Raw genomic sequence first — 20,804 nt, 5'->3', positions numbered from 1 at the left:
ACCACCAGTATCTGGGGGAACATTTGTTCACCAGAGCGTTCCAAGGGATGACGAGGTCAAATGGTCATAAACTACTACAAGACCGTTTCAGGCTGGACATAAGGAAGAATTTCTTTACTGTCCGAGCCCCCAAGGTCTGGAACAGTCTGCCAGCGGAGGTGGTTCAAGCACCTACATTGAACACCTTCAAGAGCAAATTGGATGCTTATCTTGCTGAGATCCTATGACCCCAGCTGACTTCCTGCCCTTTGGGCAGGGGGCTGGACTCAATGATCTTCTTGAGGTCCCTTCCAGCCCTGATGTCTATGAAATCTATGAAATATGGGGTTCTATGGGGCAGATGTGGTAGTGGGCATCTTCCACCCTCCCTCCCCTTGAAACTATTTCACTGAACATTGAAGAGGGAGAGTGATAGAGCAGGAAAGCAGACAAAAGGGACCCTGGTTCTGAGGCTCAGATGAAGGCCTTGTCCTGCCCTGGCAGGGAAGGAATCCTGTGTTATGGCTATAGCTCCCAAAGCTATTCATGTATTTACCCAATGATTCTGGAATGCCAAATTCATCATCGTAATGTAAGACTGATGTTGTAGCCATGATGATCCAGGCATTTTGTTAAAGGGAAGGATTTCTTAGGATGGTATCTTTTATTGCATAGTTTGGATAGAGTTGTGCAAGCTTTCTATACAAGATGTTCTTCTTCAGGTCTGACCAGAACAAGCCAAATACAGGATATGCAGTTGGTCCAATAAAATATATGACCTTAAGAAATTCATCATGGACACGGATGCAGAGCTGGAGTCATGGCATTGTTCTCAATTGTATTTTAGTAAGGGGGCAGAATCTGGCCCAATGGCATTGCCTCACTGCACATGGGAGTGGACTCTGACCTAAATGGCTCTGCATTGGATGATCTGAAAGCAAATCAATCCCAAATCACTAGTATGCCCATTTCTCCCTCCTGTATAAACTGGATGCATGGTAAGAAGTATTATTTCAGGAGAGGTGTGCCAGTGGAGAGTCAGCCAGTGTCCCACAAGGCAGGGTGGATTAATGACAGACTGGAGAGTGCTGAATATTTTCAGGGCCTATGAGAGCAGGGAATGTGGGTACTGTTGTACCAGACCCAAAACTCTATTTCCTACTTCCAAAATGGTAGATGCCCCTCCTCCCCCACCACTACTGGGATGAACTGGGCCCCCAAATATCTCTCACAGGCCCTGAGTATTGTACACTTGTGGGCTTTTTTTTTTCACGGGAAGAAAATATTAGAACTTCTATTCATATTTACATTTATATAAATATCCATATATTGGGGGTGCGTGCTCAAAATGTTTTTACTGATAGGGGTGCGCGAATATAAATGTACATATATTGGGGGTGCGTGCTCAAAAATTTTTTACTGATAGGGGTGCACGATCAAAAAAGTTTGGAGACCACTGGTCTAAGAATACAGGCAGACAAAGGTTATTTGAATAAATGTGATATATTTTATTAGGCCAACTGAACAGTTGGAAAAATTATTTCCAGCACAGGCATCCTTCCTCAGGCATAGGGAGAGTCTGCCGGTCTTTGTCTTCTTTGTAGGGTCCAAATAGAAGTGTAAGCCAGGATGCAAAATGCAGGTCTGTGAAAAATGCAATATGGGGCAAGGAAGATCAGAGGGGATAGGAGTTAATAGGTATGAGACAGGTCGGCGGGGAGGAAAAAAACAAAAGGGGAATGTCAACAGATGCTAAAATACAGCTGGGAAAATATAGGGGTTACCTGGGGTTATTGGATCAATGCATCTCCAGCATTGGTGGTGATTCTTCCACTCTGCTCACCACTGGTGAGACCACAGCTGGAGTACTGCATCCAGTTCTGGGCACCACACTTTAACAAGGACATGAACAAGCTTGAGAGAGTCCAAAGAACAGCCACCCATATGATCAGAATCTTAAAAGGCAAGCAATATGAGGAAAGACTGAGGGATCTGGGACTCTTCAGCCTGAAGAAAAGGCGGCTGAGAGGGGACTTGGTAGCAACTTACTGCTGCACTAGGGGAGTACATCAAGGGCTCGGTGAGCAACTGTTCACCAGGGCACCTGAGGGGAAAACCAGGAGTAATTGCCACAAACTCCTGGAAGACGGACTCAGGCTCAACATCAGGAAAAACTTCTTCACAGTCAGGTTGTCCAGACTGGAATAAGCTCTCTCCAGAGGTGGTGCCATCACCTATCCTGGAAGTCTTCAAGAGGAGACTAGACAGTTACCTTGCTGGGGTCACCTGATCCCCGGTTATCTTTCCTGTTTGGTGCAGGGAGCTGGACCCAATGATCTTCCAAGGTCCCTTCCAGCCTTACAATCTATGAATCTATGGATGACAGCCAGGTTATAATGTGCGTAGATTAGAAAATTTTGAAGATTAGAATTGAGAGATTGGAGAGGGTGGTTGTCTTGTGAGAAATGTGCACCCACAGGTAATTGGGTATTTTTATTTTTTATAGATTCTCAGTGTGCACTCATTCTGGTATGAAGCTGTTGGTTGGTTTCTCCTATGTAGAACTACTTAGGAGAAACCAACAACAACTGTGTACCAAAATTAATCCTCAAAGGGAATTTACAAAACCCCTTTCATAGACGAGCCTACCAATTTCACTTCATAACTCTACTGGATACAAAAAATCATGGACTAAATATAGACATTGAACTTATGGCACATTATAACCTGTCTGCCACCTGATAACCCTAGGTAACCTCTCTATATTTTCCCAGATGCATTTTATCATCTGTTGACATTCCCCTCTTTTGTTTCCCCACTCCACAACCTGTCTCATGCCTATTAGCTCCAATCCCCTTTGATCTTCCCTGCCACACACTTGCATTTTCACAGACCTGCTTTTTGCATACCAGCTTAAGCGTCTATTCAGACCTGTGCTGTTTGAACATGTTGGCATAGGAGGCAGGGCACCTGTTAGCTGGTAAAGTGCCTCTGTTGGTACTGGGGTTTGCTGGCCTCCACCCCTCCACTGATCCCTAACTCTGTACTGCCCAGCCTGATGCATGGCCCCCTTGTGTTTCAGAGCCGGTCCACCTGCGGCTGTCGGGGGGCCCAGGGCCCTGTGCCGGACGGGTAGAGGTGCTGCACGCTGGCCGCTGGGGAACAGTGTGCGATGACAGCTGGGACCTAGCTGACGCAACAGTGGTGTGCCGGGAGCTGGGCTGTGGGGCTGCGCTGCAGAGTCCCGGGGGTGCACACTATGGGCCAGGCTCTGGTCCCATCTGGCTGGATGAGGTGAGCTGCACTGGGCGGGAGCCAGGACTGCGACGCTGCCCTGCTGCTCCCTGGGGCCAGCATAACTGCAACCACCCTGAGGATGCAAGCGTGATCTGTGCAGGTGAGTTGTCCCCCTGGCCTTGGGTCTGTCTGCCTCAGTGCAGTCCATGTTAGCTGGATTCTGTCTGCCAAAGCGTGCCCTGGAGCCAGTCCTATGCACAGCTTCCTGCACAAGGAGACCCCATGACTGGGTCTCATGTCTTGAGTCTAATGCTGGGGCATGAGGCAGCCTTGTATGTGTGTGTGGCCCTTCCGGCAAGCCCATTTAGTACCAGTGCAGACCCTGCCTCACTTCTCCTTCCCCGAGTCCAAAAGTGGCTCAGTCATGAAACTAGCACCAAAGCTCCCACATTTGGTGCAGTCTTTCACTGGCGGCACTCCCTGTCCTCAGTGTGAGGAGCCCAGGCCCCACTCTCCACCTTGGCCCAGCTGGCTCCTGCCCCACACGCTCAGGACTGAGGTAACCGTATCGCCTGAGCAGGGCTCCAGCAGTCCCTCAGAGAGTTTGGAATTGGCTGGGGAGTTGCACATAGGTGAAGACTTTCCACAGCGCTGACCCTCCCCACACTGCCCAGGAGTGTTAATATGGGGGTACTGGCTGGAACAGGGGAAAAAGGAAGGGGCAGAGGCCTTTCCCCCTGGGGCAATAGAAATGGGTATGAGCGGCGGGGACCTGTAGAGGGTGCACGGGGGTGCACTGCACCCCCTGAGAGCACTGGTGCATCCCCTGTCAGGCAGCACTCCCCGCTTAGGTGATGGGCAGGGGGCAAAGGCAGGAGCACCGGTGCCCGTTCTGCGAGCAGTGGCCGCGGAGTGGGGGCGCCAGGTGAAGCAGGTACGTTCGGGCGCGCCACTGGCATTTCGAGGAGCGCTGTGGGCACGTCCGGGAGTGCCGTTCGTGCTTCCTGGTTGGCGTGATCAGGTGCGGGGACACACCCCTGGTCAGCGAGATTGGCCGTGGGGGGGGACCCCACCCCGGTCGGCAAGATTGGCTGCGGAAGGGATCCCCACTCCCGGTCGCGGACTGGCCGCTGAGCGGGGGCATGTGCCCCCCCCGACTCAGGTGGCCCCAGTCGCCCATGGGTATGAGCGTTTGCTGCTGCCGGGGATGCCCTGACTCGGGTTCCATCAGGGGCCGCCCTGGACCTTGCTGGGTAGGCAGAGCTGCAGTGACTTGCTGAGCAGGCTGCTGTTTATTCTAAGAAAGGGGAACCTGTTGTTGCTAGAGCCCACCGGCACCCAAGATGCCAGGGACCTGACTGGTACCATGCAGAGAGCCCGTCCTTCAGACCCCCACATGAAACCACGCAGAGCACACAGACATCGGGAGAAACGGGCCTGGCTGGTACAACACAGAGCACCCAGAGATTGGAAGGTCAGGGCCCAACTAGTACCATCTGGGGCACCCAGACGTCAAGGGAACTGGACCTAGCTGGTCCCACAGAGAGCACTCAGTCTTCAAGAGACCTGGGCCTCTCTAGATCTGGTCACATGGACATTGGATCAGGTATCCAGATATCCAAAGAACCAGACCCAGCTGTTACTATATGGAGTATCACCCAGACACTGAGAAAACTGGGCCTGGCTGTCACCACACAGAGCATCCAGACTTTGAGAGACCCAGCTGATACGACTCAGAACATCCAGACATCAAGAGAACTGGACCTGGCTGGTACCACACATCGTGCATGGACATCAAAAGAACCAGACGCACTTGATACCACGCCAAGTACCAAAACATCAAGAGAAGTGCACCTAGCTGTTATCATGCAGCGGCTCCGTCCCTCAGAAGAACCAGACCTGGCTGGTACCAAATGGCGTCTCTGGCCCTTGAGAGGACCAGACAAGACCAGTACCATGTGGAGCCCCCAGACCATGAGAGAACTGGACCCAAATGGTTCTTCACAGAGACCCCGGCCCTCAGGAGAACCAGAGGAAGCGGGTACCATGAGGAGTAGCTGGTCCTCAAGAGAACTGGACCTGGCCAGTACTACAAGGAGCCTCCACACCTTGCAAGATTCAGATCTGACAGGTGCCACACCCTTAGAGGAAATCACTCTAGCTGGTACCAGGTGGAGCCCCCAGCCCTCCAGAGAACTGAATGAAACTGGTACCACAAAGAGATCCCAGGCCTCAGCAGAACCTGAACCACATGCTGCAGAGCCCACAGGTAGGGCTGGTCAATGGCGGCTTAGACTAGACCCCCAAGTTTCCCCCTGCAACACTCTGTCCCCTCCTTACCTCCCAAGCCCCTCCCGGTGGATACACCCTGCTCGGCCAGCCCATGCATGGAGACCAGCACCCAGAGCAGGTAGTGTCACTGTCCACGTGACCAACAAGAGACTGCACCCTAGCCCCATCCTCTAGGAACCTCATAACTCTAGGCTGGGCAAAAGCTCATACCCATCCCCTCTTCTGTCTGTACCCATCCCCTGATCAGCCAGCCCCTCTTCCACACCCCCACAGAGCTGGATTGGGCAGGCTCAGCCACCCAGGGAATACCTGGTTAGGTAGTGTGTGCTACCCTAAGCGGCTTGCACTCTTAGCAGCTGAGCTGGAGTTACTGTGCTGATGCACGTGGAACACCACCTTTGAACAAGGGGAGTCCATGTGTCATAGGCCCCGTGCTGTCAGCAACAGAGGGGGAGTCCCTGATGACAGGTTCCTACAGCTCTCAGTCCTGCCTTACTGCGCTGCCTCACAGTGCCACCCAGTGTCTGTAGACATTACAGCAGGGGCCCGAGTGACTGGTGCCTCCTGAATCTGGAGGGGTATCTGCAGAAGCCACCAACAGTGGCAGCCTTGTCAGGGGGGGCACCAGCCCTAGTGACAGCCTCAGTGTCAGCTGTGGGGGGGGGACACGTGCACCCTTGTGCACCCCTACCAGTCGCCTCCTGCCCTGTTGCCCTATTTGATAACGTGGGCCGTGGGCTTTTAGCCCATTAGTTTACTGTGGGTTGCCACTGTTGGGCAGAGGTGGGATCCAAGCCTTCAACTGATTTTGGGGGACAAAAAATAACAAAAAAGGGAGTGTCAGTGGGGTCAGAGGGTTAAAATTAGTGCACCCTCCGGGACATGGAGCAGAGCACCCCGGCTAGCGCCCATTGAGTCTCAAAGGCAGTCGAAGAGCCAGCAGCTGCTGCCCAGTGGTACTCTGCTTGGATGTGGGAGCAGAGCAGGCTGAGGAAAAAGGGCCCACAGTCCCTGGGGACTCCTGCCCTGTTGAAGGGAATTGTTTTCCCACTCTTCCCCAGAGCCAGAGTCTCAGCCTTCATCGTCCCATCTCCCCTTACATAAAGGGCTGTCCTCCATGTCTTCGCACCTCTATGTCTCCACAGGGCAGTCTGTGACACAGGATGACCTCACAGGGATGGGCCATGGCGTCAGCCCTGGTCCCATGCAGCACAGAGTCTCAGGTACATCAGCATCCATTCTGCTGACCCAGCAGTTGTATCCTGAGCCATCCTCAGAGAGACAAGCAGGTATGAGGGTCACTGCACACTGGACATGGTCAGGGTCTTCTTCTGGGGAGTATGGGTAGGAGCATCTCAGTGTTGACCTCTGGTCCCCAGCATGTTGCTAGGAGCCTACACTGTAGAGAGTGGGATAGGGAGCTAAGTAGGGAGTGTTGCCACCTGGCACTAGGGGGTACTGTGCTGCAGAGAGCTGGTCTGAAGGCTCCTCAGAGGTCCTGTCCCTTCACAGCCAGTCAGCCCTGCTGCCAGGCTCAAGGTGTGACATACAGAACTGGAGCCAGGGGAAGGTTCCTGGGCAGTGGTGCAAAGTGTACACTCCTGGCCAAACATAGTGCCCCCTGGCATCCACAGGGTGGTGAGGGGCCAGCCATGCCTGACTGTACTGGCCAGAGTCACTGTGAAACCAGGAATGGCAGTGCCTAGATCAGCCAGTGCTAAGGCTCAGCTGTCCACACAGACCTCTTGAAAGCTGTGTCCATCTTTCTGCCTCTTTGCACAGACGCCATTCTACGGCACACTCCTGCTGCCGACCCCACACCCTGGACACACTCAGAACCTGGTGGCCGTGCCTTGAGGACTGCAACCTCCCTAGTCCATCCTTCTGGCCAGACCCACAGGGCTCAGATGCACCCAGAGTCTCTCACCTCCCAGGTTCCCAGGAAGACTCACAGCACCTGGATGGGCCTAAAGTTCAGAGCCCCTTACACTCCCCCCGTGCAGCCTGTGGGTGACACCTACCACTACCAGACTGTTCTGGCCTCTTTCAGTCCCAGGCCCTCCAGTGAGACCCATTCCACAGAGATAGACCCAACCTCTGGCCCTACCCCAGCCCCCAGCAAGATATACAGCACGCAGACAGACCTGCTCCCTGTGCAGCATCGCAGCAAGACCCAGCACACTGAGACAGACCTGGCACCCAACCACAGTCGGACCCATTCCACCGGGTTAGGCCCAGCTCCCAGTCTTAGCCAGACTCATGGCACCCAACCTGGTCCAGCCTCCAGCCAGCCCCCCATCCACACCCAAGGAACCCAGCCAGGCCCAGCCCCCACCCCCACACAGCCCCCGACCTCCACCCATGGCACCCAGCCAGGCCCAGCCTCAGCTCCCACACAGCCCCTCAGACAGGCTCCTGGTGCCCAGTCAGGCCAAGCGCTTCCTCACACCCAGCTCCCCAACCAGTTCCGCACCATCTATTTAGATGCTGCCAGCCCTGCTGATGCCCAAACCAGCACTTCTGAGATGTACACAGCATGTCCACTTCCAGGGCCTCTGCACACAAAGCCAGGTATGGACAAAGGGCTGGGGGGTATTCAGGGCCAGATTACACTTTAGTGGGCCCTAGGCAAACAAACTCCTGGGTCCCGGCCAGTCGAGACTCCACTCCCCACCCCAGCGCTGCCATCCATGGGGAGAGGAGCTTGGAGCCACCCCTAGGAAGCAGCTGCTGCAGCAGTGAGGCTGGCAGAGGCAAGGGGAAGGGAAGGGAGGTGGATGGAGCCATTTTTGCTGCAGCCATGGAGGGAAGGACTGGGAGCCCGCACAGCTCAGGGCCATAAGAGCGTGCCTAGTTCACGTACGCATTAATCTGGCCCTGGGGGTATTGCTACCAGGGGCACTTGGGAGGGTACCATTAGGCTGGGGCAGGATGAGCAGGGGCAACACTGTCAGCACATTGCTATTTATGTTACCTCTTCACTGAAGCAGCACTGTCTATAGGGAAGTGTGTCATCCTGATAGGGAAACTGAAGCACAAAGTAGAGAGAGATTTAGGAGTCTAACTGAACATGGGAGAAAACCCAGGGCCCTTATACCTCACTTCTCTCCTGGTGTCCAGGAGGAAACCCAGAAGTCCTGGCTTGAATCCCAATCCCTGCTGCAAATGTTCCCCACCCGGGGTCAGGTGGGGACCCCAGGAGTCATGGTTGCTCAGGCTGTGCTGTGTCTCTGGGGCTCTGTTGCCCCTAGTGGGAGGGGTGGGGCGGGGGGTTCCTGGTGGTGGGGCAGGGTGGGACAGTTCCAGCTCCTAGGGCTCTATGGGGAGTAGAAGTGGACAATCCTGAACACAGTTGACAGGCTCCCCTCCAACCTTATTTCTCATCCCACAGATCCTACCTCTGTCCCAAGCAGGACTGAGGAGCCCAAACTGGATAGAGCAACGTCTGGGCAGAAGATAAGTGGCCCTGGTATGACTGAACCTGAGGAAGCACCTACGATGCCAGGCCAGAGGCCAGGGGAGACTGAGGGCAGTGAGTGCCTGGGGTGCTCCCAGGCTGGGACAATGGGGACCTGTGAGTCTCCACAGTTGCAGGAGCTGATCGAGGAGGTGCGGGAGCTGCGCTGGGAGCTGCGTGCCCTCGCACAGGGCCACCAGCAGGGGCAACACCATCTGGGTACCATCGCAGGGGGTCTGGCTGAGCTGGCAGGGTGGATGCAGCAGCTGGTGGGGAGTGTCCGTGGCCTTGTTCCCCCAACACCACCATGCCCTCAGAATCTGTGTCCAACAGCACCACCCTGAAGGCATGGCCAACACCTGAAACCCCCTACCCTGCTCCAACCCCATCAGAAGGTAAAGACTCTTACCCCTCCCCACCAAGAGGGAAGGATCCTCCCTGCTCTGTCCTACTCTCTCCTTCCCCTACTGAGAGGGAGAGGCCCACTTGTACTGCCCCATTGCAGGAAGAGGGATCGATCCACTGGGCTGCCACACTAAGAAACAGGACCCTCTACACAGGCCCTCCCCTCTTGTCCCCTCATAGATGGAGCCTTCCCCTCATCCCCGTTCAAAACCAGTCTGCAGTACTGTCCTGCCAGTCCCAAGCAGCAGGCCCCCCTGGACAGAGATGGTGCCCCATGGCCTCAGGTGGCGCCAACCGGTCAGCATAGATGTAGCCTTCTGGGAGCCTTCTCTAGTAAAGAGAAAGCATGTGGAACTGCACAGTCATCCTCTTTGTTTCTTTGTCTAGGAAAGGTGTGTACTTGCTTGGGACCCCCAGCTTTACACAGTTCCTTGGAGTACCCTCTGAAGCTGTCCCAGGAGTAGTTTCCCTGGTTCCTTGGACTCCAAGACCTAACGTTTAGGTCACTATCTCACCTAGTTATACATGGTTCCTTCAGAGAGATACCTCCTGGCTTCGCTCCTGAATAAGGACTTTACCTCTCAAGAGGCTAAAGTGTGGCTGAAGTCACATGTAGTGAAGTAGGCAGCACTTAAATAAAATATGTTGGACAGAAAAGAAAGAGCAAGGAAGCTGTGGTGAGCAAGTGTTAGCTTTTAACAGAACCAAGGGTGAGCTCTTAACAGAAGGTTTGAATAAGGTGGAGCTGCTGAACAGCTACTTTGCCTCAGTTTTCACCAAAAAAAAAAAAAAAATTGCAACCAGATGGCAAGCCAAAGGTATATAGACAGTAAGGGAGAAGGCTGAGGGTCATGAGAATGAAAGAGACCGTTAGTCAGCCAGCCCTGATGAACTTCATCCCCGGGTACTGAAGGAACTATAAGAAGGGGTCTCAGAGCTATTGGAAATAATATTTATGAAGTCATGGGAGATGAGCAAGGTCCAGTGGACTGGAAAACGGCCAACACAGTGCCCCTATAAAAAAGGCAAAACAAAGGGCCCAGGTAATTCTAAACCAGTTAGCCTAACTGCAAAGCCTAGGAAGTTATTGGAGCAAATTTATTTGCAAATAAAGGAGTCCATTTGCAAATATGTAGAGATTGAAAGGGTGATCACAAATCATCAGCATGGACTAACTTGATCTGCCAGACTAACTTGATCTGCTTCTTAGGCAAAGTAGCTAGTTGAGTGGATGAAGGGAATACAGTGAATAAAGTGTACTTGAATGTCTATAAGGCTTTTGACAAAGCCCCACATGACCTTCTTATAAGCAAATTGGATAAACGTGGGCTGGAGAAAATTACTATAAGGCGGGTATGTGAGAGGCAAAAATTCTTGTGTGCAATATCTTTTATTGGACCAATTGTATGGTTGGTATAGACATAGGGAAGCTTACAGGTATGACAGTACCCTTCCTCAGGCCCTTCCAAGGTTGGTGATTCTTTGCTCAATTACTGCAAGCAAAAGATATTTATAAACAGATCAATGTCAGGATGAGAGGAGAAGATTTCAAGTCGGGTTTCACAGGGGTCTGTTCTGGGCCTGGTACTATTCAATGTGTTTATTAATGATTTGGATGCTGGGGCAGAGAGCTTCCCAAACAAATCTGCAGAAGACACAAAGCCAAGAAGGCCTGTAAACACACTGGAGGACAGGAGTAGGATTCAGAAAGATTTTGATAGGTTGGAAAGCTGGGTTTCAAGTTCAATACAGACAATACAGCATGTTACACGTTAGGAAGAGCAATCAAAAACAAATACAGAATAGGAATGAAATGGCTTGATGGCAACACTGGTGAGAAGGATCTTGGGGTTTTGGTAGATCACAGACTCACCGTAGGTCAGCAATGTGATGCAGTTGTAGAAAAAGCAAATGTAATCTATTGGGCAGTATCAACAGGAGTATTAGGTGCAAGACACAGGAGACGATAGTATGCTCTACTTGGCACTGGTTAAGCCTCATTTAAAGTATTAGGTGCAGTTCTGGGGTCCACATTTTAAGAAAGATATGGAGAAATTAGAAAGGGTCCAGAGGAAGGCAAGAAAAATGATAAAGGGTTGGAAGGCAAGCAGTAGGAGAAAAGACTGGAAAGAACTAAGCATGTTTAGCTTGCAGAACAGGTAATTAAGGAAGAAGTATCTGAAGAGCTGCCACAAAGAGGGAGAACAAATGTTCTCCCTCGCTGCAGACAGCAGGACACAAAGTAGTGACTTAAATTGCTTCAGAATAGATTGATATTAGATATCAGGAGAAATCCCTCAAGGTGAAGTTATATGTTACACTTAGACCACGCTAAATCTGTGGAATGCTAGGCAGTGTTAAAGTTAGAACATACTGAGTGCATCTACATGAGATGCTTAACTGCGCAGTAACATAGTTTACTGCGCAGTAAGCACGCATGCCAACACGTGCACATGCTTACTGCACAGTAAATGACCCTACTCACAGGTAAATCTGGTACCCACAAATACAAGTAGCAAATTTACTCACGATTTGTAACTGTGCAGTAACACATGGGTAGATGCCAACCAGGAGCAAATTTCTGCCACTAGGGGCTGGCCATAGGCCCTTAAAAGACTGTGGGCATTTTGAGCTCTGGGGCACATGTAGGCAGCCTGAGGCCAGTCCAGGCCCCTGTGTCCCCCTGGGCAGGCTCCAGGCCAGCTGTGCCAGCCTGACTTTACCCCAGCACTGCTACCTAGAACCGCAGTGCCGCGTGGCTTCCAGGCCTGCGACATGCAGGCCTGCAGGGTGCTGCAGGCTCCTGCCAGATCTGTCAGCACCTGGGGCCAGCTGTAGGCAGCTCCTGGCTGCTGGGGCTAGCTCTAGCTGCCCACAACCTACCCCCAGCAGCCTGCCTGCAGCCTGCAGGTGCTGTGGGGCACTGTCTTGCCAAGTGGCTCCCAGTCCCTCTCCGCGCCCCTGCGCTGCCTGCTGTAGGCAGTTGCCCAGGCCCGGCAGTACAGGAACAGCTGAGTGGAGGCCCAGAGAGCTGGCACAGGAGTCCTGATCTTCGCCCATGGTCATGCTCCCCACCCAGGACCCCAACTGGTTCATGGAGGAGGCTAGTGACTTCAAGGCACTGTGAAGTGAGATGGAGGTGCAGCATCAGTTTACATGGGCTGGGTGCTCAAACACCCATGTCTACAAGGGGCTGTCAGGCAAGATGCGGGAGTGTGGGCACAGCTGGTCAGTGCTGCAGTGCCGAATAAAAGCCAAGGCCTTGTGGGTACAGTGCGTCAGCATCACTCAGCACAATCATCAGTCGGTAAGTGTCCCCAAGTCCATGCCCGTTATGCGGCAACTGCCACTGGTCCTCGCGCCCCAGGCCACAGCCCCCATCCTGGCCTGGCACCCATGGTGATGTGTCACTGCAAGAGAGCCCCTTGGACTTCCAGCAGCTCACCCCACCAAGCTCCTCAGCCACAGTTTCCACCAGCAGCCCCAGGAGCCCAGGCCAGCAGCTGCTTCCACCAACAGCTTCACAGCCCCAGCCACAGCCCACGAGGCTTGGCCAGCAGCACCAACACCAGTTCCTCCTCCAGCGGGTGCGGGGAAGGGGCCTTGGCCAGGCACCCACATGATGCGCCCCACCATCTGAGGACACTGCCTGGAACTGCAAGCTGTCACTGCCAGCTGGGACTAAGCAGAGCTGCTGGCCAAGGTTTGACTTACACTTAGACTCTTGGTGGGTCTGCGGCGGTGGCAGCCAGATGGTGACGCCACCACCACGGCCTGGGCTGCTTAGAAAAGCACAGTATAAGAGGGGTTCTCATCTCTTATGGGGAGGCTCAGCCCCCCTGAGCTCCCTCATAATTTGAACCCTGCCACTGGCCATGCCAGCCCCAGCCACACAGTTTCATAGTTTCAAGGGTCGGAAGGGACCTGAGCAGATCATCTAGTCCGACCCCCTGCCATGGCAGGAAAGAATACTGGGGTCAAACGACCCCAGCAAGGTGTTCATCTAACCTCCTCTTAAACACCCGCCGGGTAGGAGCCTGCACCACTTCTCTTGGAAGCTGGTTCCAGACCCTAGCCGCCCTGACCGTGAAGTAGCGCCTCCTGATATCTAACCTAAACCTACCCTCTGCCAGCTTGTGACCGTTATTCCTGGTCACTCCTGGCGGTGCTCGGGGGAACACTGACTCCCCCAATGCCTGCTGATCCCCCCTGACTAGTTTATAACAGGCCACAATATCCCCCCTCAGCCTTCTCTTTTGGAGGCTGAACAGGTTCAGGTCCCGTAGCCTCTCCTCATAGGGCCTGCCCTGCTGTCCCCTGATCATGCGAGTGGCCCTCCTCTGGACCCTCTCCATGCTGTCGACATCCCTCTTGAAGTGTGGCACCCAGAACTGGCCGTAATACTCCAGCTGCGGCCTGACCAGTGCTGCATAGAGGGGGAGGATCACCTCTTTGGACCTGCTCGAGATGCATCTGTGGATGCATGACAAGGTGTGGTTGGCCTTCCTGACTGCCTCTCCACACTGCCGGCCCATGTTCATCTTGGAGTCAGTGATGACCCCTAGATCCCTTTCCGCCTCCGTGCTGACAAGAGGGGAGTTCCCCAACCTGTAGTTATGGTGCCGGTTGTTCCTCCCCAGGTGCATCACCTTGCACTTGTCTGTGTTGAAACCCATCCTATTCTCGTCCGCCCACCCTTGTAACCTGTCTAGGTCTGATTGTAGCCTGTTGCATCCTTCCAATGTACCCATGTCCCCCCACATCTTAGTGTCATCAGCAAATTTGAACAGGGTGCTTTTTACCCCCTCGTCCAAATCACTGATGAAGATGTTGAACAGTGCGGGCCCAAGGACCGAGCCCTGCGGGACCCCAGTGCCCACGTCCTTCCAGGTTGAGAAGGACCCATCCACTACCACCCTCTGGGTGCGGCCCTCCAGCCAGCTGGCGACCCATTTGACTGTGTGGGTGTCTACACCACAGCCCCCCAGTTTCTTAATGAGAACGGGGTGAGAGACAGTGTCAAAAGCCTTCCGGAAGTCCAGGAAGATTATATCCACTGCTACCCCTACGTCTAATGATCTGGTGATCTGATCGTAAACGGCCACCAGGTTGGTCTGACAGGACCTGCCACTGATGAACCCGTGTTGGTTGCCCCTAAGCATGCAGTCCCCTGCTGGCCCCTCCTGGATGTGTGCCAGCATAATTTTCTCAAACAGCTTGCCTAGGATCGAGGTAAAACTAACCAGCCTATAGTTTCCCGGGTCCTCCTTCCTCCCTTTTTTGAAGATGGGGACCACGTTGGCCCTCTTCCAGTCCTCTGGTACCTCTCCAGAGCACCATGAGTGCTCATAAAGTTGTGCCGGGGACTTGCAATGACCTCGGCCAGTTCCTTTAGAACTCTAGGGTGGAGATCCGGACCGGCTGACTTGAATACATCCAACCTCTCCAGAAGCTCCCTAACTAAATCCTCGCTAATCCGTGGCCCAGGTGTGCCTCCCCCAGGGCCCAAGGGGGGCCCAGCAGGGAGGTGGCTGTTCTGGTCCCTACTTAGGAAGACGGAGGCAAAGAAATCGTTAAACATGTTAGCTTTGTCGTCTGGTGTGACGACCAGGTTTCCCATGGCGTCCTGCAAGGGCCCCACATTACCCGGGACCTTCTTTTTGCCCCCTACATATTTAAAAAAGGACTTCTTATTGTCCTTAATCTGGGAAGCTAGCCCCAGTTCCATCTCTGCCTTGGCCTTCCTAACTACCCCCCTACATCCCCGAGCAACTACAGAATAGTCCTCCCTGCTGATAACCCCTTCTTTCCATTGGGTGTTAGCCTCCTTTTTAGCAAGGAGACATTCCTGGATGCTTTTGGTGAGCCACGGAGGCTTGTGTGCCCTCCTGCTCCCTTTGATCCTCGTTGGGATTACCTTCCTTTGGGCTTGGAGGATCGTCTCCTTAAGGAGCGACCACTCACCTTGGACACCTGGCTCTCCTCCCCTCTGGGACCTCAGCGCTTCTCCAACTATCCTCCTTAGCTCGTTGAAGTCTGCCCTCCTAAAATCTAGGGCTGCTGGCTTACTGCATGCCTTTGCCACCTTGCGCTGGATGGTGAATTCCAGCAGGCAATGATCGCTGTCGCCCAGGTGGTCGAGCACCCGCAGGCCCCTCACCAGATCATCACCCGTGCCCAGCACTAGGTCCAACAAGGCGCCCCCCCGGTGGGGCTGTGCACCTCCTGGGTTAGATGGAGGTCCTGCGCACTGGCCAAGAACTTACGTGAGCGTTCAGACCTGGCCGACTGCTCTTCCCAGCAGATGTCCGGGAAATTTAGGTCCCCCATGACAACCACATCCTTAGCCTTCATTACCTCTGTGAGCTGACCCAAGAATTCCTGGTCGAGCTCTTCTCCCTGGTTGGGAGGTCTGTAGTAGACTCCCACCATTAAGTCCCTTTCCCCTCGACTGCCTTGTACTCTAACCCAAAGCACTTCAGAGTGCCCCTCCCCTGGCTCCTTGCTAATTAAAGAGGATGTGTATTCCTCCTTAATATAGAGTGCCACGCCCCCACCTCTCTTTCCTATCGTGTCCCTCTTGTACAGCCTATAACCCTTGACATTCACCGCCCAATCATGCGTTGCGTCCCACCACGTTTCCGTAATCCCCACTATGTCCGGGCTGGTGTCAGCCAGCAGGAGGGTGAGTTCCTCCTGCTTGTTGCCCATACTACGAGCGTTTGTGTAGAGGCATTTGAGGCCTCCTGTGGGTGTGTGTACTGACCCCCTAGTCCCAGCGTTACCCTGGCCCCTCTCTCTTACCTGTTTGTTCGCTTTGCTCGTTGGTCTGGGCTGGGCTGTAGCTGTGGGTGCTGTTTGGTCTGGCAGTCTGATGTTTCCTCCGCCCTCATCTTCCCCTTCCCCCGATGAGCCTAGTTTAAAGCCCGCTGGAGGAGGTCCGCCAACCTAGAAGAGAACACACACTTACCTTTAGGGGAAAGGTGGAGCCCGTCCCATCCCAGCATGTCTCTCGTCGTGATGTGCCGGTCGTGGCTGAGGAAGCCAAAGCCCTCCTCGAAGCACCATTCCTGCAGCCGCCAGTTGGTCTCCGCGATGCATGTTTCATGCCATCTGCCTCGTCCACTCACTGACAGGATAGAAGAGAAAACCACCTGTGCTCCCATCTCCTTCAGCATGCATCCCAGAGCATGGTAGTCCTCCATCAGGCGATCAGAGCTCCTCCTGGCCGCATCGTTAGTGCCCACATGGACTAGGACCATGGGGTAATAATCGGTGGGCTGGATTACGGTCTGGAGCATCCCTTTCACGTCCTGAATCCTTGCTCCAGGTAGTCAGTATACCGTGCGTGCTGAGGGGTCCCGGCGACAGGTGGGGCCCTCCGTACCTCTCAGGATGGAGTCGCCAATGACGATCACGCGACGCTTCTTCCTCCTGGCCTTCTTGCCTCCTTCAGCTTGCACGGGACGCAGTGTGCGTGGAGTTGCCTCCTCCCCGGTTTCATCCTCTCCGTCTTCCTCCTCCAGGGCTGCCAGAGCTTCGTACCTGTTCTCCAGCCGGACTGTAGGAACTGGTGCTGCCGTGTCTCGAGCAGCCCTGGCACGGGAGGTGACCATCTGCCACTTAGCAGTGGAGGGCTCATCTTGAGGTGCATCCTTCTTGGTCGTACAATCCTGCAGAGAAAGAAAATAGGTGTCAATTTCTTCCTCTGCCTCCCTGATTCCCCTCAGCCTGCTAACCTCTTCCTGGAGCTCCCTCACCTGCGCCTCCAGGGCCCTAAGGCGGGCGCCTGCAGGACAGGTGTGGGGGTCTCCAGTCCCTGCCCCCCCAGGCCTTGCTGGGCAGCTCCTGCAGGCCAGGGGGTTGGGGGACGCCAGCCCCCCCGTGGGCTCCGTCTGGGTGGAGGCCTCAGACAAGAAGGCAGTCAAGAAGGCCAATCGTACCCTATCATGCATCCACAGATGCATCTCGAGCAGGTCCAGGGAGGTGATCCTCCCCCTCTATGCGGCACTGGTCAGGCCGCAGCTGGAGGACTGCGTCCAGATCTGGGCGCCACACTTCAAGAGGGACGTGGACAATATGGAAAGAGTTCAGAGGAGGGCCACTCGTATGATCAGGGGTCAGCAGGGCAGGCCTTATGAGGATAGGCTACGGGACCTGAACCTGTTTAGCCTCCACAAGAGAAGGCTAAGGGGGGACCTTGTGGCCTGCTACAAACTGGTCAGGGGGGATCAGCAGGTATTGGGGGAGTCCCTGTTCCCCCGTGCGCTGCCAGGAGTGACCAGGAATAACGGTCACAAACTGGCGGAGAGTAAGTTTAGATTAGATATTAGGAGGCGCTACTTCACAGTCAGGGTGGCTAGGGCCTGGAACCAGCTTCCAGGGGAAGTGGTGCAGGCTCCTAGCCTGGGGATTTTTAAAAGGAAGTTAGATGAGCACCTTGCCGGGGTCATCTGACCCCGGTGCTCTTTCCTGCTAAGGCAGGGGGTCGGACTAGATGATCTACCTAGGTCCCTTCCGACTCTAGCTACTATGAAACTATGAAACTATAAGCCCCAGGAAGGCTGCGCCCGCCGGGCAGGGGCCCTGGTAGCACTCCGTGTCGACACCATCGTAGGAGTTTCTAGCTGAGTTCGGGTCCTCTGCCCTGCGCTAACACAAGTCAGCCTCTGGGCCGCTCCTGCTCCCCCTCTGGCGCGAACGCCAGTGCGCTCTTACAGACCGCGCCTGTTTGCGCACTCTGTTCGCGCGGCTCCAGAGCTCAGCTCCCTACCGGTTCAGCTAAGAGGGATCCGGGGGGCTTCCCATCCGGATCCGGCTCAGTTACATCGGTCCCTCTGCCCCACTTACCTTAGGGGGATCAGCTGCTGCTGCCCCCGCTGCTGCTCCGCTCGCTTCTGCTGCTCTCGCCTCCACTCCGGGTCAGGTAAGGGGGCACACGTGTGTGTAAGACACTCGTGTGCCTGTGTCCTTCCTCTCCCCGCTGCTCCTAGCTCCTGAGCCCCACATGATAAGATCCATACTGGGGGCCTTCCCACCCCAGCCCCTGCCCCTGCTCCCCCTTCCCACCTGGCCTGGGTACATGTCCCTGGCCCCAGTTTCCCTTCCCACAGCATGCAGGGAGGCAGGAGACAGTGTAAAACTGTACTGAGCAGCCCATGCCCCCACAGCTAGGTAGGCATGGGCCTCTCACATGCCAAGGATTGTGTGGATGCTGATGCTGATGTCCTCTTCAGCTGCAGGGGCAGGGACATGTAGCACAGCCACAGGTAGTCCTCCAGGTGGTGGTGGATATTGCAGGGAGCCCCAGGCTTCTCCTCCACGCCGTCAAAGCTCAAGGTCCCATGCCAGGTGTGCAGGTGCACCCAGGGCACCATGAGGATCTGCAGTAGCAGGGCATAGTGGTTGGGCACCCCTTGGTCCACACAAACAGCTCCTTGCACTGCATCCATGACATGCACATCAGGAGCATACTTGGGGTGCAATGCTGGTGCAGGGGGAGAGCTGGCCCTGGGGCCTCTCCCTAGAGAGGCCCCTGCGGGAAGGGCAGGGGCATGGGCAGCTCCTCATCGCAGTGGTCTGGGAACCCTGCACCCTGCAATCCTAGTCACCAGGGCCTTGGTGGCAGCACAGGAGAGCAGCCAGCCTGCAGGAGGAGAAGGGGAATGGGGAACGGGGTCTGGCTATGTAGCAGCAGGTGCTGCCAGAAGCCTGGGGAGGGGATGGGGGAGACAGACTACCTGCGGCCAGTACCCAGTGGCCCACTGGCCCCTGGGGAGTGTGTGGGGAAGGAGGGCTCAGCCGGCAGCTGCCTGGACCCAGCCCTGCCCAGCCAACTTACCATGGTCCCTGGGTATCTGTGTGCGCCTGGCCACCAATCTGAGGCCATGCAGTGCAAGACCCCTGGTACAGAGCATCTTATCTTAGAAATGGCACATACTCTCACAAACAGCTTCTTTCTCATGGCTCTGCAGGTCCTGCAGCTGCATGCAGGGGATGTGGCCTCAGGGTGACTGTCACCCATAGCTGGACACCCAGGACTGCACTGTCCTCTCTTGTAAATCATTTGCAAAGAGAAGAGGGTGTTTTATTGTTGGTGAGTGGGGTGGGTGGTGGAAGGGCTCTATTGTCGTGGCAGGGTTGGGGGAGGGACAGGAGCTCTTTTGGGGAGGAAGGTGGTGTCTACTTGATGAGGGAAATAAAAAGTTGTTCTTCTGAGATATGTCTGCAATGAGTGTGGGGCTGGGGGTGGGGAGGGAGCATGGGGGGGCGGGTCCATGGGCAGCAGTTCAGGCGGGCTTCAGTGTGAAGTGAAGGAGGAGATGGTTGGCCAGTGCCTCTTGTGCCTGGTGCCCTGGCCGCTGGTGATGGGCGTGCGGCTCACCGAGGGAGAGCCAACGTTTCTTTAGTTGGCCAAAGGCGTGCTCCGCCAGGGCGTGGGTCCGGACCAGGCATTGGTTAAAGTGGGCCTGGCAGGGGTCCAACAGGCCAGTGTAGGGCCGGATGAGCCAGGACAGGAGTGGGTAGGCAGGGTCCCCAGTGAGGAGGGACAGGACTACTACAGCACCCACCTGCAGGTCTGGCACCCTTGATGCAAAATGGCCACTCTGCACCAGGCCTGGCAGGGTGTAGTTATGGAACATGCGGGTACTGCCTGGCAATCTGGCACTCACGTGCATGAAGACTCCATGGTGGTCCACAATGGCCTGGAGCACCATAGAGTGAAAGCTCCTCCAGCTGTAGTAGGGTTGGTCACATGGGGCAGGCAGGTGATGGGTTTGTGAGTCCCATCCAGGGCCCCAATGTGCTGGGAGAATCCCAGGACAAGGAACCCTACCACCACCACCTGAGGGTCATGCATGCAGAATACTGTGTGCCCCAGCACATCCTGGAAGGGGCTGCATACCTCCAGAATGGCCTCCCTGTCAGTGGCCTTGCCTACACCAAAGAGACGGCCCACAAAACAGCAGCTGGTAGTCATGGCTGGGCCAGCCCAGGGCAAGGGCCAGCTGGGTTTCCGCAGGGAGGGGTGACTGCATGGCAGTGTCCTGCAGCTCCAGGTGTAGCCAGAGCTGCCCCAGGAGGTCTAGGAAGGTGTGCCGGGTCATTCTGAATACCTCCAGCCACTGCTTATCATCCCAGGTCTGCTGGACAATGTACAGCCTCCAGTCCTGGCTGGCCCAGAGGGGCTGGAGCCCCAGGAGGCCAAGGGTGGCACTGGTGATGACATCCAGCAGCACATTGTTGGGGTCCCTGTTGGGGTCCGGCCGGCCAGCCAGCCAGGCGGCAGGTGCACAGTGGCAGCAGCTATGGGATGGTACACTGTGGCTGCGCAGGAGGTTGTTGCATGTGGGGGAGCCAGGAGGACCCAGGCAGATGTGGGTGAGCAGGAATCTTGGGCACTGGTCATTGCTGCCAGGGTCAGGGACTGGAG

The 20,804-nt window shown here is 55.1% G+C and overlaps 2 protein-coding genes across 2 annotated transcripts in view; both read left to right on the top strand.

Moving 5' to 3' along the window:
• LOC149864346 (scavenger receptor cysteine-rich domain-containing group B protein-like) overlaps window positions 1-20,804 on the top strand; it is a 57,036-nt gene that overhangs the window by 19,019 nt on the left and 17,213 nt on the right. The window contains exons 6-7 of the mRNA XM_090049777.1: window positions 3,062-3,376; window positions 4,542-4,746. Of these exons, the coding sequence (XP_089905903.1) occupies window positions 3,062-3,376; window positions 4,542-4,746 (520 nt within the window). The remainder of the gene's footprint in view (window positions 1-3,061; window positions 3,377-4,541; window positions 4,747-20,804) is intronic.
• Window positions 4,660-10,639, top strand: LOC149864348 (uncharacterized). Its single transcript, XM_090049531.1, has 4 exons — window positions 4,660-5,485; window positions 6,654-6,797; window positions 7,291-8,079; window positions 8,900-10,639. The coding sequence occupies exons 1-4, from the start codon at window positions 4,807-4,809 to the stop codon at window positions 9,307-9,309; spliced, it is 2,022 nt and encodes a 673-aa protein (XP_089905657.1). The 5' UTR covers window positions 4,660-4,806; the 3' UTR covers window positions 9,310-10,639.

Source organism: Crocodylus siamensis, chromosome 5 (genome assembly GCF_052110815.1).
Source record: "Crocodylus siamensis isolate JL-2025a chromosome 5, ASM5211081v1, whole genome shotgun sequence".
Lineage (NCBI taxonomy): Eukaryota > Metazoa > Chordata > Crocodylia > Crocodylidae > Crocodylus > Crocodylus siamensis.
The sequence above is the reverse complement of the archived record's forward strand: the minus strand, read 5'-3'. Positions and strand labels throughout refer to the sequence as shown.

Excerpts from the sequence above, each read along its gene's own strand:
- LOC149864348 (XM_090049531.1), top strand. The coding sequence starts at position 4,807 with ATGGACATTGGATCAGGTATCCAGATATCCAAAGAACCAGACCCAGCT. Across the intron at positions 6,798-7,290 it reads ATCCTCAGAGAGACAAGCAG|ACGCCATTCTACGGCACACT; the intron begins GTATGAGGGTCA and ends CTCTTTGCACAG. Across the intron at positions 8,080-8,899 it reads GCCTCTGCACACAAAGCCAG|ATCCTACCTCTGTCCCAAGC; the intron begins GTATGGACAAAG and ends CTCATCCCACAG.